Source organism: Ceratina calcarata, unplaced genomic scaffold (assembly GCF_001652005.2).
Source record: "Ceratina calcarata isolate Rehan_Ccalc_2016 unplaced genomic scaffold, ASM165200v1 scaffold48.2, whole genome shotgun sequence".
Lineage (NCBI taxonomy): Eukaryota > Metazoa > Arthropoda > Insecta > Hymenoptera > Apidae > Ceratina > Ceratina calcarata.
In genome coordinates, this window is record NW_017172225.1 from 1,989,022 (window position 1) to 2,002,053 (window position 13,032).

General features: G+C 47.2%; 2 protein-coding genes across 3 annotated transcripts in view; one reads left to right on the top strand and one right to left on the bottom strand.

Annotated features, from left to right (window-relative positions):
- The first annotated feature begins 2,473 nt into the window (after nucleotides 1-2,473).
- Prp5 (pre-mRNA processing factor 5) lies at nucleotides 2,474-6,398 on the top strand. 2 transcript variants are annotated; one of them, XM_026815816.1, is made up of 5 exons: nucleotides 2,474-2,662; nucleotides 2,786-2,995; nucleotides 3,153-3,300; nucleotides 3,361-5,126; nucleotides 5,202-6,398. In XM_026815816.1, exons 1-5 carry the CDS (start codon nucleotides 2,643-2,645, stop codon nucleotides 6,154-6,156), a joined length of 3,099 nt encoding a protein of 1,032 aa, XP_026671617.1. In that variant the 5' UTR covers nucleotides 2,474-2,642; the 3' UTR covers nucleotides 6,157-6,398. The 2 variants fall into 2 exon arrangements, with proteins under 2 accessions (XP_026671617.1, XP_017884746.1); XM_018029257.2 differs by having other exon boundaries at nucleotides 2,792-2,995.
- Nucleotides 6,175-13,032, bottom strand: part of Reck (reversion-inducing-cysteine-rich protein with kazal motifs) — an 11,361-nt gene continuing 4,503 nt past the window's right edge. Inside the window, exons 2-8 of the mRNA XM_018029258.2 lie at nucleotides 11,597-11,649; nucleotides 9,979-10,062; nucleotides 9,734-9,770; nucleotides 9,224-9,571; nucleotides 8,728-9,160; nucleotides 7,282-8,653; nucleotides 6,175-7,206 (exon numbers count right to left, since the gene is read on the bottom strand). Of these exons, the coding sequence (XP_017884747.1) occupies nucleotides 6,823-7,206; nucleotides 7,282-8,653; nucleotides 8,728-9,160; nucleotides 9,224-9,571; nucleotides 9,734-9,770; nucleotides 9,979-10,062; nucleotides 11,597-11,649 (2,711 nt within the window). The 3' untranslated portion in view covers nucleotides 6,175-6,822. The remainder of the gene's footprint in view (nucleotides 7,207-7,281; nucleotides 8,654-8,727; nucleotides 9,161-9,223; nucleotides 9,572-9,733; nucleotides 9,771-9,978; nucleotides 10,063-11,596; nucleotides 11,650-13,032) is intronic.

Consider the following 13,032-nt stretch of genomic DNA (forward strand, 5'->3'; position numbering starts at 1 on the left):
CTGTATAGCCAATACATCCTTAAGAAAGAAATGCTATCATGCAAACGAGGGGGGAGAATGGGAATGTTCGCAGTATTCGACCGCTTCTACCCCTTTTATTCATCTATTACTACACACTACTTAGACAATTTGTCGAGATATTCGTAATATCGTCATGACAGGCAACTGTCATTGTGGCTTCCAAATTATCGATAGGTCCGTCTTTTGGTAGGTTTCTTATTTAAAGCGAGGCTTTCTTTTAGAGCTAACCGAAAGGAAACGGGAAGGGAAGATCGCAATGGCAAGGCCTGGCACTGCTTCCTGCGGAAGCCTTTTTTTGAAACCGGAGACGCATTTATCAGTAATAGTGGTGGTGTTCCAGAAAGGAACCGAGGGGCTGCGAAAACAACTGCGGCAGATGTGAACTCTTGGCACGCGCCCTTCTGTTACGCAGCGGTGCTCACCCTGTTTCGTTCAACGAAACTCCAAATAGTACAGTTCCTATTTAACGTTTCTAGCACTGCTTAGTCAAATTCTACCCGATTGATGAACGTTTCGAGAACAGATGTACGTCCTTTATCGATTATGCATTCGATCGCGGGCGCTCGAAGCGTATCACAGTTTGCTAAGCGTCCGCACGTGCGGAAGCCAACTGTATCGGGTTACTTCCTGCATCGTTGAAACTTTATATTCTCTATATAGAAGAGAAGGATTAGATCGTTCGTTCCTGAACAGATTCGACATGCTTCCCTACGAGAATACATCTGTCAAAAGTCTGAATCCGTCGATATAACGTAATCCCTTCTCATTTGCATCTGTCGCTTCAAATATCGATCCTACCTAACTCGCGTCTACAGATCTGTAAGGATTTCAAAATCTGTTACAAATTCCTTGTCTACAGAGAAACTATACGTAGATAAAAAAAAATCAGTTCGAATAGGCAACAAGTAGGCTTCCAGTCTGTTCGTCGTCCGATTGAACGTTCGGTAAGAAATCGAAGAAGGAATCGATTTTCCCGGAATTTCTGTCGAGCCAGGTATACATCGCGCTTATTGTAACAAGGAATTCCTTTATGCGAAAAGATGCGCGCGTACACGCGACCGTCGCCGTCGAGCAACCACGCCGACTGCATTATTTCTTTGTTCCCTGGAATTCGAGGATCGATCGGGATTCGTGCCAAAAGCTGCCTTTCATTTTCTATAAGAATAGATCGCGAGGTTCCATCATGGCAATGGGTCGAAGTCTCGAAAGTTTTGAAAAAACGTGGTGCTGGTGCAATTCGTCTGACGTTGCGTCGGGAAGGTTTCGGTCTACCGATCGGTGGTGGAAACTCGAAAATGAGCAGATGTCGGGAACACGAAGGAAAGTTACTTTTGAGCAGGTGTATGTCGCGCACGCGACAGGTGAACGGCGTAGCATGCCTCTTCTGATGTATTTTTAAGGTTGACCGTATCGGACTCGAACGAGGATAAACGCAAACCCGAGACTTAAATACGATGAAGAGCAGAATTGATCCAACAGAAACTGTTCTATAATCGGCATACAATTTTCGTACATCATTCAGCAAACTGATCCGTGTATGTTAAACCCAAATCGGGTCGGCCGTTGATCGTCATGTGTCGGTTCAGTTCTGCTCTTTGCTGTAGGCGTATCGTAGTAACTGTAAAATCGTTTCTAAGACCGCTCTATTGAATTCCAATCGGGGAAACAGAGCCGTCGTCGATTGTGACTCTGCGTGATCGTGATAAAAATGAGTCGTCGCTCGCTTCTTACGCCCCGTACGTACGCACGTATCGCGAGGGTTTGGTTTTTCCCAGGAGACGATGAGATTTCCGAGACGATACCGTCTTCTCCTCAGGTAAATAATCCACGTGGAGGACACGACGAATAAATTCGCCAGCGGAATACTAAGCGCGCGTTCCTTCGTTTCAAATCCATTCGCGGTTCCGCGAAAGGATATTATTTACGTGGCTACCAGTCTAATGGATTAACATCTAAAGTCGAGAATATTCCGGTATACTTTTTACTTTGCTGAATATAATTGCTATGTAAAGGGACATCGATTTTTCAATATTATTCCAGTCTTGCGCGCAGTATACTTATCTCGTTGTACGTACGTACATAAATACATAAGTATGAGATGCATTGGTATGCCAAGTTAAAAATGCCTGTAGAACAATCTGCTTCAAGGATTTCCTTTAGTTTAATTATAATATGGAGAAAACAATTTTCGGATGAGTCTCGTAAATTGTTTCAATCCCTGAAGTCTGGACAAAGGGAATCGGAATAAAATAAATATATACAGACATTCATTTAGTTTGTTTCTTCTAATAATTTTTAAACAATAAATACAGTTTTACTCCTCTGGAATTATTTTATATATTTAAATATCCTGGACAAGAACCATGATTAACTACAATGAATCTGTTTTATCATGCTGAGAGCGCTCGCTGCTTTCAAATCGAGCGGCAGCACTACCAAGAGAAAACATGGAGAAAACAGAATTGGTCTCATTTCGCGCAGTGTGCGTGGTTTACATTTTACGTTTTTGAACGGAGTTGGTATCTTCTATTTTAATAAAATTGATTGAAAACTGTTCTTAAATGTTTCGGAAATAGAATTTTGCGTCAGTGCTTCGTTCTCATTCAACGGGATTATTGATCATGGTTCGGAGTAGCGACAAGTAAGTATTCCTCATCAAATGATCTTTCTAGGTTAAGCTCATTGTTTCCACGATTAGGAAACTGTAAACTGATTAACTTCCCTTCATTTATTCGTTATGTTAACGAAGGAATTTGTGCTTTTGAATCAGGGATAGGCATCACAGGAGGCGATCGAGGACGCGGTCGCGATCGAGATCGACCACGCCGGAGAAGAAGCGTCGACGATCTAGGAGCAGGGACAGGGACAGGGAACGGGACAAGGGTCGGCACAGAGAAAGGCGAAGTCGTTCCAGAGACCGGGATAGGGACAGGAGAGATCGCTCCGACAGAGACAGGGACCGCGACAGGAAACGGTATATAGCAATTACAGTAATCGTATTCCTTGATCCTCGGTTCACGATTCCGATGGAAAGATTTCTGGTTCACAAAGGGAGATGTATTAAAATCGGTTTTAAAAACATGTACGGTCATGAAATAATGTATTAACATTGATTGTTTTCGGTATGCTAGTGGAGACAGTAAAGAAAAGCGTCTTACAGGCTCAAAGTCCTCGCGTTCAGGCAAAGATCGATCGAACAGATCGAGATCGCGGGAGAGGAAGGAGAAAGAGAAGGGCGAGAGCGATGAATTGCCATTCGATCACACTAAATTGGACAAGGTATGTTAATCGATCGCACTAATGATCACCTCCTTTTATTTAAAATTGTACTTTGTTAAGGAGGAGGAACAGAAACGATTGGAACTGGAAATGCAAAAGAGAAGAGAGAGGATAGAGCGGTGGCGGGCGGAACGGAAAAAGAAAGAATTGGAGGCGACTAAGAAAGATGGTAAGACATCGATTTTAGCAAATCTTCAGCTGCCCATGAAAAAGTGGTCGCTCGAAGACGACAGTGACGAGGAGACTCCCGTTGTTCAGAACAGCAACAAGGAAGTGAAAGAAGATGGGGAAATCAAGGAAGAGGTCGAAGAGGTTAAGGAAGAAGTGAAGGACGACGAAGAGGAGGTCGATCCTCTAGATGCGTTCATGGCAGAGGTCCAGGAAGAAGTTCGAAAGGTGAACAAGCTGGACAACAAGAGTGCGAAGAACACTAACAACGGCACGACCACCGGTGGAACTCAAAGCGGGGGTGTCGTAATCGTGACTGGAGTGGCCAAGAAGAAAGTGCAGAAGCAGAAGGGAGAGTTGATCGAGCAGAATCAAGATGGGCTCGAGTATTCGAGCGAGGAGGAAGGGGAGAATCTTCATGAAACAGCTGCCGGTATTGCGAACAAACAGAAACGCGAGTTAGCCAAAGTTGACCATGCGACAACGGAATATCAGCCGTTCAGAAAATCGTTCTACGTCGAAGTACCTGAGATCGCGAGAATGACGTCGGAGGAGGTGGAGGCGTACAAAGAAGAATTAGAAGGGATTCGCGTGAAAGGGAAGGGTTGCCCGAAGCCAATTAAATCGTGGGCGCAGTGCGGCGTCACGAAGAAAGAGTTGGAAGTGCTGAAGAAACTCGGTTACGAGAAACCGACGCCCATTCAATGTCAAGCCATTCCCGCGATCATGTCTGGCCGGGATTTGATAGGCATAGCGAAAACAGGCAGTGGAAAGACCCTGGCGTTCCTTCTGCCGATGTTCAGGCATATTCTGGATCAACCACCGCTGGCCGACGGTGACGGGCCGATCGCGTTAATCATGACACCGACCAGGGAGCTGTGCATGCAGATCGGGAGAGATTCGAAAAAGTTCACCAAGTCTTTGGGTTTATCCCACGTTTGCGTTTATGGTGGTACAGGCATATCGGAGCAGATAGCCGAATTGAAGAGAGGCGCTGAGATAATCGTGTGCACGCCGGGCAGAATGATCGACATGTTGGCGGCCAACAGCGGACGAGTAACGAATCTACGTAGAGTTACGTACGTCGTTCTCGACGAGGCCGACAGGATGTTCGACATGGGTTTCGAGCCGCAAGTCATGCGAATCATGGAGAACGTTCGACCCGATCGACAGACCGTGCTGTTCAGCGCCACGTTCCCACGGCAGATGGAAGCGTTGGCGAGAAGAATCTTGACCAGACCCGTGGAAGTCCAAGTCGGTGGACGGTCCATCGTCTGCAAGGACGTCGAGCAACACGTGGTGGTGCTAGAGGAGGATCAGAAGTTCTATAAGCTGCTCGAGATCCTCGGCCACTATCAAGACAAAGGTTCCACTATAATATTCGTGGATAAGCAAGAGAACGCGGACACGCTGCTGAAGGATCTCATGAAGGCTTCGTATTCCTGTATGTCTCTCCACGGTGGTATCGATCAGTGCGACAGAGATTCGACGATATTAGATTTCAAAGCGGGAAGAACGAAGCTGTTGGTCGCTACTTCAGTGGCTGCCAGAGGCTTGGACGTGAAGCATCTCGTACTCGTAGTGAATTACGATTGTCCGAATCATTACGAAGATTACGTGCACAGATGCGGAAGGACAGGAAGGGCTGGGAATAAAGGGTAAGATGAATCTCTTTAAAACAAAGCAATATGTATTTTAAATTTCTAAACAGTAAATTTATTTTATATTTATAGATACGCGTACACTTTCATCACGTCGGAGCAAGAACGATACGCGGGTGATATTCTCCGAGCTCACGAACTAGCCGGAGTGCCAGTGCCCGAACCGTTGCGTCAACTGTGGGAAGGGTACAAAGCCCGGCAGGCAGCAGACGGCAAGAAAGTCCATACCGGGGGTGGGTTCAGTGGTAAAGGTTTCAAGTTTGACGAATCCGAAGCAGCGTTAGCGAACGAGAAAAAGAAGTTCCAGAAGGCAGCTCTCGGACTTCAGGACTCCGACGACGAAGATATAGAAAATGACATCGATCAGCAGATTGAGAGTATGTTAGCTCCGAAGAGAACGGTTCGCGAGATCGCCAGGCCATCTGCTGCGAACCTCGCCGTGCCCGGTCAGCCAGTGCCCAGTGCGACAGATAAATTAGAATTAGCTAGGCGATTAGCGTCGAAGATCAACATAGCGAAGAACCTGGGAGCCGAGGCGAAGGGAGCGACGCAGCAAGCGGCGGAGGCTATACTCAAAGGTGCGGGACCAACCAATCTCATCACGGCGAAGACGGTCGCCGAACAGTTAGCTGCGAAGTTGAACACCAAGTTGAACTATCAACCGCGCGAAGAGGATCTCGTCGAAAGCGACGCGGAGACTGGGGAACAGACTTTCCGAAAATACGAAGAAGAACTGGAGATAAACGATTTCCCGCAGCAGGCCAGGTGGAGAGTCACGAGCAAAGAAGCCCTCGCACAGATCTCTGAGTATTCCGAAGCTGGCCTCACCGTCAGAGGGACTTACATCGCACCTGGTAAAGCTCCGCCAGAAGGCGAGAGGAAGTTGTATCTCGCCATCGAATCTACCAGCGAACTGGCGGTCAGCAAAGCAAAGGCAGAGGTCTCGCGATTGATCAAAGAGGAATTAATCAAGTTACAAGCTTCCGGGGCGCACACAGCGTCTCGTGGCCGATACAAGGTTTTGTAAAGAAAATAATGCTCTTCGTTTCGTAATTCTCTGCATTAATGGTATATATACAAACACTTATATATGATTCATTTCGATGAACTGCGTACGATAAAAATTAGAAATTTATTATAACTTATAGATATGTCTATACAAAAAAGTTTGTATTTAACAACGAGAACTTTGATTAACACGTTATTACCTGGTAGCATCTGCGTGCTATCCACATTTTTAATAACAAACACACGAGGCGAAACAAGAGATTCAGAGCAGATGTTTTTTTATTCACTACGAGAATACGATGTTTTTTGGTAACTTAAGTTAGGACTCTACGTTCTATTTACAACATAAAATGAGCAGCGTAATCACCGTTCAATTCCCAGAACGCAAATATTACACGGTGTTGCAATTTTTATTTGGTAACTAAAACTCGCAAGATCATCAGAATTAATAATTGCGTTCGGGTGATTATACATTCGCCTTTGTACATGTTCCACGCACTTTTCTTTCTTTGGCAATATTAAGATAAGAAAATACACTATAATTTTCTGTATATTACGTTAGTAGGCACTAGAAGAATCACAGTCATGAACTCGACGTTACCGGAAACGGTAAAATCGTTAGGTAAAAAAAAGAGAGAGAAAACGTTTTTAGCACCTTTGAGAAAACGCGACGTCCCCGATGTCTTTACGAGATTAGAACATAAATGAAAACTCCAGAAACGATATGCATAACGCATCCATTAATGGATATGGCACTTGATATGTAACTGTGAGCAAGTTCCGCTCTGGTGAGCGCGCCTAAAGGTACCTCGGCCGCGATCCTCGGGCTCCTCTCCGAAATCCTGGTAACTAACTTCTCCGCTTCGACCACGCAAGCCCGCAACTGCAAACTCGTTGGCCTCTTCAAGGTGGACTGGACCACGATGAATATGTCACGGTCCGGTGTGATCATGCCCCGGAGAACACACTGTGACACCTGAATCTGCCTTGAAAGGGCAGTTAACAGAGTCTCGAGCGTAACCGAATCCTTGTCCACGTCTTCGTCCATCATATAATATATCCTATCCAGCTGGAAACGAAAAATAACATGATCGTTGAAAGCAACGTACCGAATTCATTTCTGAGAATAAAAAAACGCGTGTACCTGTTTCTTGGAATAAAACAGTTTGGCCGCTCCGCCGCAAACGGGACAGCAAGCCCCGGGCGGTGTGACGCCCACGCAGTAAGGTTCTATCAGTCGAGGACATTGCACCGCCTCTCCGCATCGAGGTTTAGCATGATCACCGATTAATCCCACGGCCACGCAAGATCCAAAGTAATCCACCACGGTCCTCTCCGCCCAAGCCGCGCATTCGTTCGCATACACCTCTCCGTTGGCACCGCAAACCGGACCCCGCAAGCTACATCCTTCCAAACAAGGTCCTCTGTAACCCAGCGTGGCTCCGCTTCGGATCATAGCGCAAATAGAACTATGCTGACGATTCTCCTGGTCGCAGACGGGACCGCTAGTTTCGTCGCGTAAGTAGCAATCGAGGGGAACGCATTCGTATTGCGGACAAGGTTTATGAAGCCTCGACAAGCACACTCTGGTCCTCCGTACACATTTCTCGGTGCTGTCGCAAGGATTCGAGGCGCAGGGATCTCTGGACGAACATCTGCCGAACTCGACTTCGCTCGCGGACATCTCGGCGCATTTGGCCAAGCATCCGGACGCGAACGTGAAGCCTAATCGACCGCAGACGGGGACGTAGTGAGTCGGGCAGTCGCAGGGTAAAGACGGGACTCCTGGGTCTCCGCAATTCCTTTTCGAGCACGTGAACTCGCCCTCGAAGCAGTGGCAGGGGTTGCACTCGAGATAGAAGTTCGCTTTGTGTGCTATGTAACGATCGTGCACCCAACAAGAATTGAATTTGAAACAGTTGAGCGTTTTGCATTTCTCGAGACCGCGTAAAGTGCACTGGCAGATTCTGAGGCAGCCCTGTTGATCGAATCTCGGGATCTGCACCCAAGATCCCGCGGGAACCATTTGCTTTGACATCTCTCCCAGGGAACAGGCTGGCAGACACCGATATAATTGTCGACCGTGGTGCACCAGCTCGCAGATCTCGCCTTGGGCGCAAGGATTACTCTTGCAAGGTGTCGCGATGTCCTCTTCGAGATGTACGACAGATTCCTCTTGTGGATCTTCTAAGAACGGCTTCAGAGACACACAAGGCGCGTCAGACCTGGCCGGTGAAAGCTTGGCGCACAACGTGGCTGCTGTGTGCGGTCCAGTTATAGCGGACCAATCTACGCAGCTGACCATTAATTCTAAACAATCCTCGCGACAAAGTCTCGTTTCATGGATTCTGCTCTCGCAAGGACGTAGCTGTAACAGACACGCGGCTGCACGCAGTGTTTCCTGGGGACAGGATGCCGCAGCTCGCACTGGGATACCCAACCCTCGGACGGTACCACCTCGGGCCCAGTGATGCGCTTCCCATTCGGCTGCTTCGTCGGACGTCGCCGAACAACTTCTACGAGGGACGAAGAAAAAAGTAACGAAAAAATACTCGGGATTTTTAAATAAATTGAAGAACGGAGTTCTTACCTAAACAACGTCGTGGATCTATCATTGAATCGGGCGCAGTAGGACAGTCCCGAGCAGCCCATTTCGCAAGGATCGTCGGCATCCTCGAGACACCTCCTCAGCTCTCCTTCGAAACTGGACGATAGACATTCAGCGTCGAATTCCAGCCAGGCTGATTCCCAGTCGGCTTGAAACGCTCTCCAGCACAGACTCTGGCACGACAGCTTGGCCGCTTTGGTGCAGCACGACAATTTGCCCGCATCCAACGGAAGACGAGCCGGCTTCGGCGAACCAGACTTTAGCAAGCAGCTCCAAAACGGTGATTGAGGCAGAACTGGCTTGCATTTATCCGTCAACGCGTCCATGATCTCTTGATCGGTCGTCGCGGTTTGCAGGATTCGTCGGCACGTGTCGAGGCAGGCCGTGTTGGTCGCCTCGTTGCAACAATGCAGATCTACAGACGCATTCGAAAGAATGAAGAAGTTGTTGTAAAGTACGAATTACTCGTCGAACTCACGTTGTTTGGGATCCTCCGCCTGTTTCACCTCGGCGACGTTCTTCAGACACTTTGGCACTTGATGGAAGCATCCTTTGCTGCTGTACAACTTCAAGTTAGAGATCTTTCCGGGTTTATAGAAGAGATCTTGACAGATCGTCCTGCAAGTGTCGTTGGACACGTTACTGCAACATTTCTCGGCCTCCTCGCGTTTCTCCAGACAAGAAAAGAATTCGGGCTCGTCGCTTGGCCGACAGGATTCATTGAGATCTCTCCTGGATCCCGATAGCGCGCACGTGGATCGACAAACTGGATTCAGCGCCAGGTAACAGCAACCCCTTCCAATCCAGTTTCCATGTTTCTTCACCTCTATCGAAATTAAACATACCTAATCCTTTAATAACACTTGGGAACAATGATGGAAAGAAATGTTGTAAAATCTGAATGAAAACGGTACAGATGTTAAGTTCGAAAATTTGTTTGATTCGCTACAGAACTAAAAAAGAATTAGGAAGATTCGAAGATTCTCACCGTTCAGAGTCGAGTTAACGCAGCCCCAGAACCGAGCCTGAAAAAAAAGAACAAGTCGAAGGCGTCAGGATCATCTGGCATGAGTGAAAATCGGAGCGAACGTGTAAAAAAGAAAGGTAAGAGCCTCCTTTTGTAACGCGAATCCCGATCGACCTCTGCTCCCACGTTTTTCGTCCCCCTTCGAATCGGTTCGCGACCTTTCGGTTTCGAGTGCGGATTAAAAGGATCGATTAAAAGCGGCTTACCAGCTCCGGGGAACAGAACTCGAGCAGCCGGCGTGTCGCGTTCTCCCTCGCCTCCTCCTCGGCACCCAGCACCACCAAAGAGATCTGAAAGCGCCGCGCAACATTTTTTCTTAAGTGAATTGAAAAGATTCATCGGGGAATTAAAAGAAGTGATATCCGAAAACGTCGCGCAGCTGCCGCGCGATATTCGAGAATCGTAGAAAGTCCTCTGATACCCTTCAAAGTCTCTTCGATTTTTACGAACGGTACGAGCGTCGCGTCCCTCCTTGGGAATTTCCACTGTTCCGAATGCACAGTACGGCGCATTAGAAGTTATTAAGAATCAAGGACACGGGTACGGTCCGGTGGCCAGAGGCGATTTCCTGTTGCTCGTCACTGAATGACAATAGAAACCGCGCGGATATCGACTTGTTCTACCATTTAGAAGTTCATTTCGGATTCAATCGCCGTACGAGGACGTACAGTCTCTATCCCGTAGTCGCCTCACGGTTCCAAGTTACGACTATCCATCACCGTGCGCGGTGTTGGGTCTCGTTAGCTATTTGCCACGTACTGTACCGTGGGTCACGGGTCACTTTGTTCCTTTTTACACAAGCCACCAATCGCGTTCGCTTTTAAATAATATTATTTTTGGGTGAACCGAGCAACCAGAGGGAATGATTATTCGCGAGAATCATGAGTTTTAAATAGAACTGTCCAGGAATGAACTGTTGCAAACGTTTAAGGGCGTAAACGATAGCGAACTCGGAGGCGACGAACGTATTTCTGTCGCGGTATATTCTGGGAGCTATGCACTCTGCTAAACCGCGTCGCCGTTTCTCAAATGGGGTACACTTTTCTCTGCTCGCGAATACAAAGTAACGTCGTTTAATTTATTAATAAGGAATGGTTCTTGGCAGACGCGAGCAAACGCTGACTCGCGTTGATCTGTGGCTAGAGCAAATACTCGCTATAAATTGCGAGGGAACACGATATCATTGATATGGTCGCACGGTCGGTTCGCGGGCGTCAATTCGTAATATTTGCGTATGAATGAGCGGGCCATGGACCCCCGGGGGGGTCCCGCGTAAATCTCTCAGCGGGCCCCAGTGTCTCCGATATTATCTCCGGTCGAGGGGCCTCTGGTGCAGCCACTTTTAAAGAAGCTACAACCACGCGTGCACCCCACGTCGCTTGCTCGCCAGAGGTGAACCCTGTCGAAAAAACCACCTTGTGCGCTCGCACTTCCTCTTCCTTTTTTATTCATCCGAGAGATCCTAATATATCCGTGGACACGGCATATTTTGTATCCTTTATCGTCCCGAGGTCGGTCCACCGATATTTATCAGCCGGCCAGGACGATATCGCATTCGTCCACGGCGAAATTATACCTCCTTCTCTCTCTCTCTCTCTCTCTCTCTCTCTCTCTCTCTCTCTCTCTCTCGAAATTGTCTTTTTGACATTCCCACGGAGATCTCTCCTCCGCATAATTAATAGACACACGGCACGGGCTCGGGTCAGGTTTCGAAGAGCTTTCTAATTCATAATTCATTCGAGAACGTCGGAAAACAGCCGGAAACAATTGAAAGCTCTCGAGTGCGACCATGTGTCGACCGCGAATCGTCGGACGGGCACGTACCTTAGAGCAGACGCTGCGACAAGAACCGGCCGCCAGGGAACAGCAGGACATCTCTGCAACAAATAAAATAGAGATACAAAAGCGGGAAGACGTAAAAACATATGGTGGGATCCTCTACTTTTTCTCCGGACACGAAACAGACGCGTGTCCTGCGTTACGTCAACTTGGAAAAGAGAAAGGATCCGCCTGTATGGTACCGGATGAGGGTACGCGAGCCACGTCAAAATCGAACGACCCTCAAACGTGACGAATGGGCGATCGTCAGGATCGTCTTAAACTTTTTTCTAGCGGACAACATCGTTCCCGTACGTCTCTCTCCGTTCGAAATATTATTTTTATTAACGAGCACGGACGGTGGACATGAGCGATACGACTCTCACAGTCCTGATATGCGGGTCCGAAACTGGCTTTTAAAACCGAAATCGTGAATATATACCGGGGGCAATAAACGATGCACAAAGCGGTTGGAGACAAGAGGGTTCGAAGCGTGTTACAATTAAGTTAATAGATACCAGTCAGACACAAATTGCGGTCGACTACGTTTCTCTCTGCGTGACTCGCCTCGCGTATCGCATACTTTCATCGCGAGCCATTACAATATTCATTCGCTCTTTTAAATATCTATTTCTGTCCCGTCCGAAATGAAAATTTGTACAGCTGACATAGGCAGGGAGAGAAAAATCTTGCCGGGAGAAACAGCAGCCGGTTCGAACAGATATCGATTTCACGATAGGGAAACTCCGTATCCATATTTTTTTTCATTAGCATAACGATCCCCGGGGTTGAGATCAGAATTTCGTGGAACGATCTACCACGGTTTAATAATTGTGGAACTGTCGAAGACACCAGCTTGAGGGTCTTTTTGATGTCAGTGAAATTCGCTGTGGCAATCGTAACGCGTTTGTGGCTTCTCTCGTGGACGCGGACACAAAAATAGCCAGTTTGGTCGTCGTTTGCTGCGGCCATTCCGACTTCCACCCCGATCTAAGCTTCTCAAGTCCCCTTAATTTTATCTATCCGGATGGAACGGGACGGCCAAGACCTCCGCGCGTCTCTTTGAACGCCCGGGACTTCTCAGGTAAATTTAGATCCGTACACTCTCGATTCCCTTTGAGACCTCTTTTTTATTTCTTTGTTTATGTGTATATATATATATAAGATCGCATCAGTTTGTAAAACATTATTAGCGAAGTTCGATGTAATTACTTTATTAACACGTCTTCTGCATATTCGATGGAGTTGATTGCTTTAAGGATGCATTGGTTATACAGTCAATCCCAAAAGTTTATGCACTTTAGAAACGCATTTTTTAAAAAGAAATCAGACGTCGGAAGAACATTGCTAATAATAAACAATAAAAAAAATTTTCGATTTTTCCGAGATTTTTCCAAGGGGTACCCCTTCAATTTCTTCCAAATTTTCGTTTTTGGCCAATA

Bases quoted from the DNA above. Each gene is read 5' to 3' on its own strand.
- Prp5 (XM_026815816.1), top strand. From the start codon at position 2,643: ATGGTTCGGAGTAGCGACAA. The intron at 2,663-2,785 runs GTAAGTATTCCT...TTTGTGCTTTTG, and splicing joins ATGGTTCGGAGTAGCGACAA to AATCAGGGATAGGCATCACA. The intron at 2,996-3,152 runs GTATATAGCAAT...TCGGTATGCTAG, and splicing joins AGGGACCGCGACAGGAAACG to TGGAGACAGTAAAGAAAAGC.